This window comes from Etheostoma cragini, chromosome 6 (genome assembly GCF_013103735.1).
Source record: "Etheostoma cragini isolate CJK2018 chromosome 6, CSU_Ecrag_1.0, whole genome shotgun sequence".
NCBI lineage: Eukaryota > Metazoa > Chordata > Actinopteri > Perciformes > Percidae > Etheostoma > Etheostoma cragini.
The window spans coordinates 18,256,094-18,266,223 of NC_048412.1; the positions used below are offsets into that span (position 1 = coordinate 18,256,094).

The window sequence follows — 10,130 nt, forward strand, 5'->3', positions numbered from 1 at the left end:
GGGGCGCAACGGCCATGTGCCATCCCATTAATCTGCTATCTCAACAGAAATGGGTGAAAGGTCCTTGAGACTGGAATTTTCTCCAATTCTCTCTTCCTCAACGCAAACCAGATGTGTGCTTCTGGGCTGTACCCCCCTTCACCCTCCCTGGCTCTCTCTCCCTTTCCCCCCTCCCGTCCTTTGTTCCCCTTTCCTTAAAAATGCTGTGTCTTCATGTCCCTCCCTCATATCGTCTGAGACCTGACTTGAAGGATGGACTGTGCACTGCTGCTGCTGTCCCTGTGGGCTCTGACTGGAACGGTGTCCCTGAAGGCTCCAGGTAAGTCCTCTGAGTCCCTCCATCACTCACACCTGGGGGAGCACGGACTACTGCGTACACAATGAACACAGTTGGACTATCACGTAATGCTCTGGAGTTTCCCCCTGCATGGTTTGTTGCTCTGTAGCTTGTATTTTAATGCAAAGATGGTTATGCAACCAGGGCTTGAGAATGTGCAAATAATCATTTAAAAAGCTGCAGTCAATTATTAGCACTTACTAATGCAATGGACTAACTAAGGTGGGGGGTCAGCAATGTATGTGTGCATTTTGGGGTGCAATTTGTTCAAAATTGTTCCATGCTGAATCAGAAAACAATCACTGTCTGCATTTTACCATCCAGTACGTCAAATAAGTCAGTGCTATTTAAAGTAAGTGTGTGTCTGTTTATTTGTTCATTTATCATGAGTTGCCCGTTTTTCCATAGTGACCATTTTGGTTGTGCAGTGAAAGTACAGTGAAATAGGTAAATGGTTTATGGTGAATCCTCTTTCTGTGCTGGATCATCGTTGACCTTTTCACACACCTTCATGATAATGTTCGTGATTCTAGGACTTGCATAATTCTGGTTTCATGATATTTAGGTTTGTAATGTCACAGGTGCTACAGTACACCATGTCTCCATGCTTTTCTGTGACGATCATGTGTGCATTAGAGAAACACACTTTGTGGTCACATGGCTGATACAGTAGCACACATGTTTTCATTCTAAGAAATGAAAAATGGGGATCCCTGTCTGACTCCCCCCTTCTTTACCCCACAAATGTTCTGGACGTTGAGGGTGTGCCATTGTTGGCAACGTTGCAATGTAAAGGAAGTGGAGAATTTGGTTTCATGGTGTGTGATGGAATACATATGGAGAAGTGAAGGAAATAGGGAGGGGTTAAAGATACTAGATTACTCTCTATATCTCCCTTTTCCTGTTCAAATATGAATTGCATTTTAGACAAAGTTACTCCACTGAGAAAACACACACGAAACACTATTCACAGAAGTAAAACAACTCTCTCACTGTTCTATAAAAGAACAATTGATAGCTGAATAGCAAAGAGTAATAAAGCCTGCTATCCAAATACTTACTCATCTGGCAACCTGGGTGGCAAATGTTTCCCGACCACCCACACTGAATTTACTTCCCTTCCAACAGTAAACAAAGTCGTATAGACCAACAAAACCTCATTACAGCCCTTAGTGTTTGCTGTTGTTATTTATTTTATTTTTTTACAACAGGGCCATGAATGAAGTAGAAGCATACAAAGGGACAAACACTGTGGTGGTGTGATAGTGTGTGTGGTATCACAACAGAGTCGTGTACGGAGAGACTTTTGGGAGAAGAGAGGAGCAGGACGTGTCCTCGGCCCTGCAAAGCTGAGAGAGACTGTGGCAACAAACGCCAGTGTCTGTGCGACGGCCAGTGTGGTCTCAGCTGTGTGGCTCCAGGTAACTATTTGTGTGCATGCTTGTACCCTCAGTTGTCACTGTGAACACTGTTGTGGGCTCAGACCCATAAAAGTGTGTGTGTGTGTGTGTGTGTGTTTGTGTGTGTTTGCGCGCACAGCTGTGGCAACATACATCTGTGTCTCTTTCTGGAAAATAAAAGCCTTAGTCATGCACAAAATCTGGGCTGAAAAAGCACCTTATGTCAGTGCTGAACACAAGATTTTTATTATGCATGTGCATTATAAAAGATGGCATTGTGACTCAATCCAGTCTAGTTATTCAACCTCATTAATGCCATTTTAAAATGGTTGAGAGAGGTTTAATTTGTCTTATACAAGAAACAATCTGGCACATTCTGAGATTCCTCCTCCTCCATCTGGATTGTCTCTTTTCTCCTCAGGTCGAACTTGTCCCTGGCCTCTGCCCCCCAGTGAAAACTCAGACGTGAGGCTCCTCTCTCCCACTCACTCTTTTTCTGCCCTGCTTGAAGTGCGCTGCAAGCCAGGATACACATTGCCCAATGGATTGGATGCCACTATTCGCCGTTGTCAAGGTGACCGACAGTGGAGTGGGGATGAGCCCATCTGCACAGGTGGGTTTGAGTTCAACAGAAAAATATTCTTTCATGTGAGGTTCTTTCATAACAAGGAATTCAGACACAGGAAATTAACATCTGGAAGAATGTCGCGGTGGCATTTGTTACTTTTCTCAGATTAAATATCGTTCTTTCTTGTTGAACCAAAGCAGCAGGTACACTTCATGTGTTTATGTCCATGATGGGGTTGAGGATTGGGATTTTGTGTTTATGCAAGACAGTCAGTGAGAGAGAGAGCGAGAGAGAGAGCGAGAGAGAGATAGAGAAAGAGAGAGAGAGAGAGAGAGAGAGAGAGAGAGAGATAGAGAGAGAGAGAGAGAGAGAGAGAGAGAGAGAGAGATATTCAGGAAAGAAACCCGTCTGTGGTTGTGTCAACTGAGACAATGCACAACTGGGACCTATTCTCCTCATCACCATAGTAACCAGAGCTTTAGTGGTTAATATTGGCTGATGGAAGATTTTACTGCTGAAATGTTGATGAGTTTAAAGAGAGGAAAGCTTAACAAGTTTGTGTGCTTAAAGATCGCATGGATGCACATACATATTTTAGGGTGTGTTGTTTGTATGTGCACCACAGGACATAACTATCTTTCTGTTTCGTTATGCATGTGTATGAAAATATGTATTGATTTTGTTGGCCATAGTTTGTCATGTTATATCATGTTATCTACTCGAAGACCAAATTAGACTGCAAGGTGCTTCTGTTTGTTGGACTGTGTTGTAATTTAAGGATGGACAGAATAAACTACACTAACCACAACACAGGATAAAACCATCCAACAAATCCAAAATTACAGCCTAAAAATGTATTTAAGATGAATCACAACTACTTGAATGCAGTTTGAATAAAAACTATCAATATGAATGAATAAGCTTCACACATGTTATGTCTAACCTTGTGTGTGCAAGAGATCTTCTCCAAGCTCTTAATGAACCTACCACTGACATGTGAGCAGGTTTGCTTTAAAGATGCACCTCTATGGACCACAGGTCAAAGCTGTATACACATTTTAACAAAAGCACGAGTAGCTGACAAATGACTCAGTGTTTAATTTACAACCAAAGTACTGCTAAGCCCCAAGATACATCTGAATAACAAAAGCCAAAATTTGTTCAGCTGCTGTGAAGCCTTATTACTTCTACCGCTGTGCTGTAAGGCAGCACAGCAGTACATAAAGTAAAACCATCATTACCTCTTAGTATCTCGACACATCTCATTAACATACAGCACCTGAAAATATGCCTTTTGTTTATTGCGTATTGCTCGAAAGAAAAAGGTCTGAGTCCTGCATCAATCACACAATGGAGGTACAGTAAACATGCTTCCTTAGGAATCCTCAACCCAGCTGGGTCCCGCTCTCACCCTCAGGATATTTTATCGTTTCAAAGATGTGAATTAGGATACAATTCTTAGCTATCTCGTAGACTATCCTCTTGCTGAGAGACAGGCAGAAGGTAGGTGGGTTTTGAACGTGTGAGAGCGTTTGTATTGTGTGTGTCCTTTCCATGTGTGATTCTGGTTTCTTCATGCCTGTTGAGAGGCAGTGGGCGGCAGATCACTGTCAAAGTGGCACAGAGCTGCATGCACACAGTGTGAGTGTGAGCGGGTGTGAATGTCTACTGGGAGTGCGTGTGTTTATGGGAGAGAGGAACATTTTTTCCGTATACATGAGATGTGTATGTGTGGGGAGGCGAGTTGCACATGTGTTAGAGCGTGTGTGTGTGTGTGTGTGTGTGTGTGTGTGGGCGACAGATCCCAGTCAGGAGAGTCAGAAAGCTCTCTTGCTCATGCTGCTCCAGGCCTTTCTGTTCCCTGCTCTCCTCTCCTCTGCTCCTTTCTCTTATCCTCTTTTTCTCTCATCTCTTTCTCCTCTCATCCTCTTCCATCTGAGGCCTCTGATAAGGTCTCTCTCTACAATGGGAGCCAAGGACAAGCATGTAGCTCGAGGCTATTTAGTTTGTGGTGCGTGCATGCATCTGTTTCTGTGTGCGTTAGTGGGAGAAAAAGGAGTAAAAAACCCAACCTTTTATATCTGTGGTCTCAATCAGATTGCTGTGTATTTAATGCTGTGGTTCTTAAAATCCCAGTTTTGTAATATTTTAGACGAATTTCGTATACCTGCTTCACAGCACTTTGGTGCAGCAGCCTGTGTGGGTGGCAGCAGTAGAAGAGGCAGGAACAGGGCGATATGTGAAAACAGAACTCAGCTTCGGGCTCTCATCCACAGCCAAACAGACTCCTAACTCTGCCTCTCCCATAGGTCCCTTTACGTTCTTATATTAATGCTTCTCGGTTTCAGATACCTAAGACAGCCCTAAGGCAAGAGCTGTCTCTGCATTTCAAAGCCACGATCTGCTCCGAAACCCTGTACTTGATGGAGCTTGGGTTGCTCCAGCCTCTCTACGAACACCACTCTTGATATTTATATTTCCACAATCGTGAGGCACTCAAACTTCCAGGAATGAGCAGGTGTTATGCAATCACAGATATACAGCTATGAGCTCGGAGAGGTGTCGGGCGGCTTTTCATCTGCTCATCGAACTTTGATTTATTACACAAGAAGGGTTATTTCAACTTATAGAACAAGACATGAAGTAAAACGCCTCTGCAGGTCACACACCAAATAGAAGCTCTGGTTATACGAGTCGAATGAGGTAGCAGGATGGATGTTCTTTCCTCTATCCATCTGTTTTTCTTCCGTGCTTCCTTCCTTCTTCACTTGATGATGGTTTTCACCTGCAAAGTCACATCCACATCCATCAGTTACATGCTGATTCTAATGTGTTCTATCTTCCTGTTGGTAATCGTGGACAGTATATTGGGTTGTGTTTACATCTTTATAGGTCACAAATGCACATTAAATGCACACTGAGAGCTTCTGCATTTCTCTCCGAGGAGCTTAACACACATCCCTGTCACTACAGGGCAGTGCTGAAAGAAGTATTCAGATTCTATACTTACCATTACTATAGTAATACTACAATTTAAAAGCCCTCCTCTACAAGTTACATATCAGTGTCAACAGCTATAAGTGGAGGCTGGTGTATAAACAGATTAATGATAATACAGTAAAACACAGTTGTAATGATGTGCGGCATTAATAATCACACTAAAATGTACCTACTTGATAATGATAACTACATTTAGGTCTGGTATAAATATGTATTACAGATTTATATACTGCTTATAAATACTAAATAGGGGGATTTAAATTAATGAGTTACCTTTATGTTATTATTGCAATGAGTATTTCTGTGTGTAGGCAGCATTTTAGTGCAGTAGCTGGTTGAGGAGGAACTTCAATCACTTTAAACCGTTGGGTCATAGTCAATAAAATGCACAATAATTCATAGGTTTTTCTGATTTCTGATATTGTGTTTTGTCTTAATCTGCAAAGAAACAATATTTACAATTGAACTGTGGGAGAAGTTAGGGAAATGTAGAAGTTTTAAGATACGTAATTTGGATATACCCAAGGAAAATACTAGTACCTCAAAAATGTACTTATGTACAGCGCTTGAATAAATGTACTTAGGCACATTCCACCACTGCTACGTGGGAATGCAACTTTTCTGTTGGCATAACAGCAACTGAAGACTGGTCTGACTGTTTTTCTGCTGGCTTGGTCTTTTTCTTTACTTGAGTATTTTTACAGTGTTGCTACTTTTACTTAAAGCTTTAGTGCGTAACTTTACATTAATGGGGCGGTGCACGGTCACGGAAGGCTGCATTACGGGGACGCACTGACATTTTTGTTATTGTTACTTAGAATTCTTCATAGGGGCGGCAGAAATAAACACTACAGCTTCTAGTAAAGGACTTGCCAATAAAGCATTTAACCTTCTGTTCTTCTCTGACCTTTAGAGGCTCAGTCACCTGAAGAACCCGCTGCCGTCCCAACCTGCCCTCTGCCAGAGGAGATCCTGAACACCTTTAGCATCCAGGGCGACGCAACAGCAGGAACTGCCATCCGCTACAGATGCCTGTCTGGGTGAGAGCTGGGGGATGATGGGAGGTTAAAGTTGTGAGTGTGTAGGCAGAGACAGTGAAAACCTGACAGGACATGAAGGTAGAAATAGAGGAAGTGAGAAGATGGGGCTGGAGTGTGAAGAAGAGGTAGGGAGCAGAGGGAAGGCTTCATCACAGGAGAGCTGTGATAGGAGAAAAACAAAGACAAGTGCACTTCTACAAAACACTTGAATTTTAGTACAGTAATATTATGGCCTAAATGTACCTAGTATCAAACACCTGCATAAGTGTATGATTTGTTTTTTGATGTAAAATATGAAATGTGACTAAAGCTGTTAGATAAATGCAGTGGGGTTACCTTTACAATACCCCCCTCTAAATTATATTGGAATAGAAGTCTAGAATATCATCATTATATATATAATAAATGCTCAACTAAAGCACCTCAAAACTGTACTTGAGTAGATGTACTTGGTTACTTTTCACCACTGTGAAAGAGATGTTGGGGAATGACGGGAATTGATTTTGATCTCCCCATTAAGCTAACTAGGTCATTACAGTCTTGTATTGATTCCCCTTTACACACCAACTCATCCACAGGATAGGATGAGCCCGAGTGGATGTGTCAGCCAGAACTGTGCAAACAAAATCTAGACACTCAGAATAAGAGAGTAAAAGGAAGTCATTTACACCTTTTTTCATCACTTTTATTCAGACGAAGCTCCTCAGCTGTCAATACTGTACATGACCCAATGTCATCTTTCCCAACCACTCTCTCCCTTCTCTCCTGCAGGGCGGATATAGTGGGGAGCAGTGAAAATTTCTGCCAGGATAATCAGAACTGGCAGTATCCTCACCCCATCTGTAAAAGTAAGTGTACTGTATCTTTTACTGGCTGTGTGTGTGTGTGTGTGTGTGTGTGTGTGTGTGTGTGTGTGTGTGTGTGTGTGTGTGTGTGAGAGAGAGAGAGAGAGCTTCATCTTGACAGTCAGTGTGTCCTCATGCATCTTTCAAGGTTAGCAGGAGAAGATAGAACGGTGGTTGATGTGTGAGTGAATGGACTGTGTTTTTTGTCAGGATGTTCATTTATTTCTTGTGTGTGTGTGTGTGTGTGTGTGTGTGTGTGTGCAGATATGCAAAAAAGAGTGAATCAAAGAAGGAGACAGACAAAAAAACACAAACCCCTTCAAGTATTTCGCTTTCAAGATCTACTGCTCAATTTGGCAGTGCTTTTCTGCCATCTTTTGACCAAAACTGGAATTGCATGGCCTTTGTTGACAGACAAGGGCAGAAAAAAGGACAGATGCATTGTTGCTCAGATTCAAGCTTTCCATTTAACTTTAAATTATAATGACCTCTCTATTGTATGCTTTAAAGATGAGTACCTCTCCTGAATAAGCAGACTGATAATCTGCATCTCTTTCTTTCTTTTAGAAGTATATTGCCAGCCTCCTCCAGAGGTGGAGCAGGGATATGTGGTGGCTGTCCAAAAGACTGAATATGAAGTTGGCTTTGACATCCACTACATCTGTAAAAAGAACTTCCTGCTGGATGGACCCCAGAAGGTCACCTGCCTGTCTAATGGCCACTGGAGTGCATCGCCCCCATACTGCAGAGGTGAGGGATGTTTTCAATGGTGTCTAAAAGGAGTTTAAATACTTTTAAATACACAAACGTTTTCAGGCCCATATCAACTTGGAATTCTTATGGAATTGCACATGCAATGTATGCAAATAGTTTGAATTAAAGACATATATAGTTCTAGCCCATTCATTTTTAAAAATTAAATAATACCTTCATAGCTTGTGAATCTTTTTCACAGCTCGCTGTCTCATCCCTGCTGAGCGAAGCCGTGTGGTGATTGGTGGAGTGAAGCGCTGGCCGTTTGATGTCACAGACGCGTTGGTTCCTCATGGGGAAAATGTGACGTTCTACTGCAAACACCCTCGCAAGCAGTGCAACTTCGCTGCAACCCAGACCTGCTTAGATGGAAAGCTGCAGCCACCAGCCTGCTACCTCGGTACACCTCGGACCACCCATACAGGCCATCCTTTTTCTTATCTGTATCTGTTAGTCAGAAGAACATGATTGATTCAAGTTATTGACAGTTTTGCAATATTCATGCACCTTCTCTTTGTACTTCAGAGCCCACGTGGTTGCAGTATAAACTCTTCCCTCACCGACTGGTCTCAGAGATTGAAGCATGTGAGCCTGATGATGTGGAGTGATGACCTCCTCGACCCACCCGTCACTCATGACACCATGTCACGATAGGAACGCCTCCTGACACACACCATCGCCCAGAGCAGTCCCTCTCCACTCCACAGCTGTTCTCAAACTATCTATGTTATGATTGTGGTCTGTTTTAGATGCTGAACTATTTTTCACAGCTCTTGTGGATACTGTGCTTGTGGCCTTTGTCCCTCTCTGTGGCATACTTTCAAACTGTGGGTGTAATTATAATCTGCAAAACCCTCAAGTATCACTTTGATCCTCTTTCAGCTTGAGCCAGCGTATACTGTAGATGAAATGCATATGAGAATGTCCATAGGATGCATTGATACATGCTATATCAGTTATGCCTGTGAAGATGCCTCCATGTAGCCTAACTCCTAATAGTTTGACTCTGTGATATCTCACTGTGTGATCTGTCTTCCCTTCCTTAACCCTGACGCATCAAGTCTTGAGGCTTGTAAGATTTAATGGTGTAAAATAAAGTTATGTCAAAATGTCAATGTTTTGTTCTCTCGCTTCCTTTTTGACGAGACGTAAAATCCTACTGTGGGACTTCAATTCCATTTTTCTCCATCCTCTTTATGTCTATCTTATTGTGCATCCCGCCTCTCTGACTCCCAGGCGTACTGGCAGACTTTCTATGCAGGTTGCAGGTTCAACTGTAGTCATAGGCTGAACATGGCTACTGGTCGGACCCGGTAGGCTGCGACACCATAGCAACTCCCCTTGACCCCTCCCTCCCTCCCTCGGCATTCGCAGCATCACCCTTTACACTGCACAGTCATATTTGGTCCTCCGGAAATATCACGGGTAAGCCAGTCCCTATGCAGCGAGTGTATGGGTGGAGTATAGTTTTAAATACAGTTTTAAATGTATCGATAGAGCGTCCTACGCCGGCTCTGACAGAAGGGCTGGAATAAATGACAGCGCGCCGGGAAAGTTTGTCCTAAAGCTGCCGGGTTGCGTTCTCGGTGTCTCGGACCCTCAGCTCTAAAATGGCTGGCTGTAGGTTCGAGAAAGCTCCGGTGCAAAGGGAAGGATCCGCTACACGCCGCGACTCTCTGTAAATATACACGTTTCTCTAACTCCGACTGACGCGTAAGTGATGTCGTATAGTCCCAGGTCCGAGAGCTGTCAGGGCGCACACGCACTATAATAATATTGGCATTTCGGACCTAGGACTGTGCGTAATGGCGTCCTCCACGGACAGTGCTTCTCGGTTTACCCCCCAGACACATTTTTACAACAGGCTTTTATTTGCAAACCAAACCGGAATATATATATTATTCCAAAGCGAAATCAATCGTTTATTGATGTTGTATATTGATGTGGATTAGAGAGAGAGAGAGAGAAAATGTTATTTCGCTCACGTCAGTCGGACCCTTCTGTGCTCCGGTGCGTACCTCTGAATGATCGGCGACTCCAACACCGGTCGATTCCTCGGTAAGAAATTCGCTGAGCTATAATTTTTGATCATCCAAGGTACCAATACAAGTACCTGGACGGTGTGGTGATGAGGAGGGGAGGAGGGGGGTAACATTTCGGACTGATGAGTTGGGGGGGGGGGGGGGG

The 10,130-nt window shown here is 43.2% G+C and overlaps 2 protein-coding genes across 4 annotated transcripts in view; both read left to right on the forward strand.

Moving 5' to 3' along the window:
* The first annotated feature begins 73 nt into the window (after window positions 1-73).
* Window positions 74-9,052, forward strand: ntd5 (ntl-dependent gene 5). The gene is made up of 8 exons (XM_034874294.1): window positions 74-319; window positions 1,624-1,758; window positions 2,159-2,350; window positions 6,219-6,345; window positions 7,117-7,193; window positions 7,758-7,940; window positions 8,146-8,343; window positions 8,469-9,052. The coding sequence occupies exons 1-8, from the start codon at window positions 253-255 to the stop codon at window positions 8,549-8,551; spliced, it is 1,062 nt and encodes a 353-aa protein (XP_034730185.1). The 5' UTR covers window positions 74-252; the 3' UTR covers window positions 8,552-9,052.
* Window positions 9,053-9,220: 168 nt separating this feature from the next.
* The window catches only part of LOC117946197, a 5,315-nt gene continuing 4,405 nt past the window's right edge, over window positions 9,221-10,130 (forward strand). The window contains exon 1 of one of the 3 annotated variants that reach the window (XM_034874143.1): window positions 9,221-9,368. The gene's annotated coding sequence lies outside the window, so the exon portion shown is untranslated. The other 2 variants (XM_034874142.1, XM_034874145.1) reach the window with 2 other exon arrangements.

Bases quoted from the DNA above. Each gene is read 5' to 3' on its own strand.
- ntd5 (XM_034874294.1), top strand. From the start codon at position 253: ATGGACTGTGCACTGCTGCTGCTGTCCCTGTGGGCTCTGACTGGAACG. The intron at 1,759-2,158 runs GTAACTATTTGT...TTTTCTCCTCAG, and splicing joins TCTCAGCTGTGTGGCTCCAG to GTCGAACTTGTCCCTGGCCT. The intron at 2,351-6,218 runs GTGGGTTTGAGT...TCTGACCTTTAG, and splicing joins GGATGAGCCCATCTGCACAG to AGGCTCAGTCACCTGAAGAA.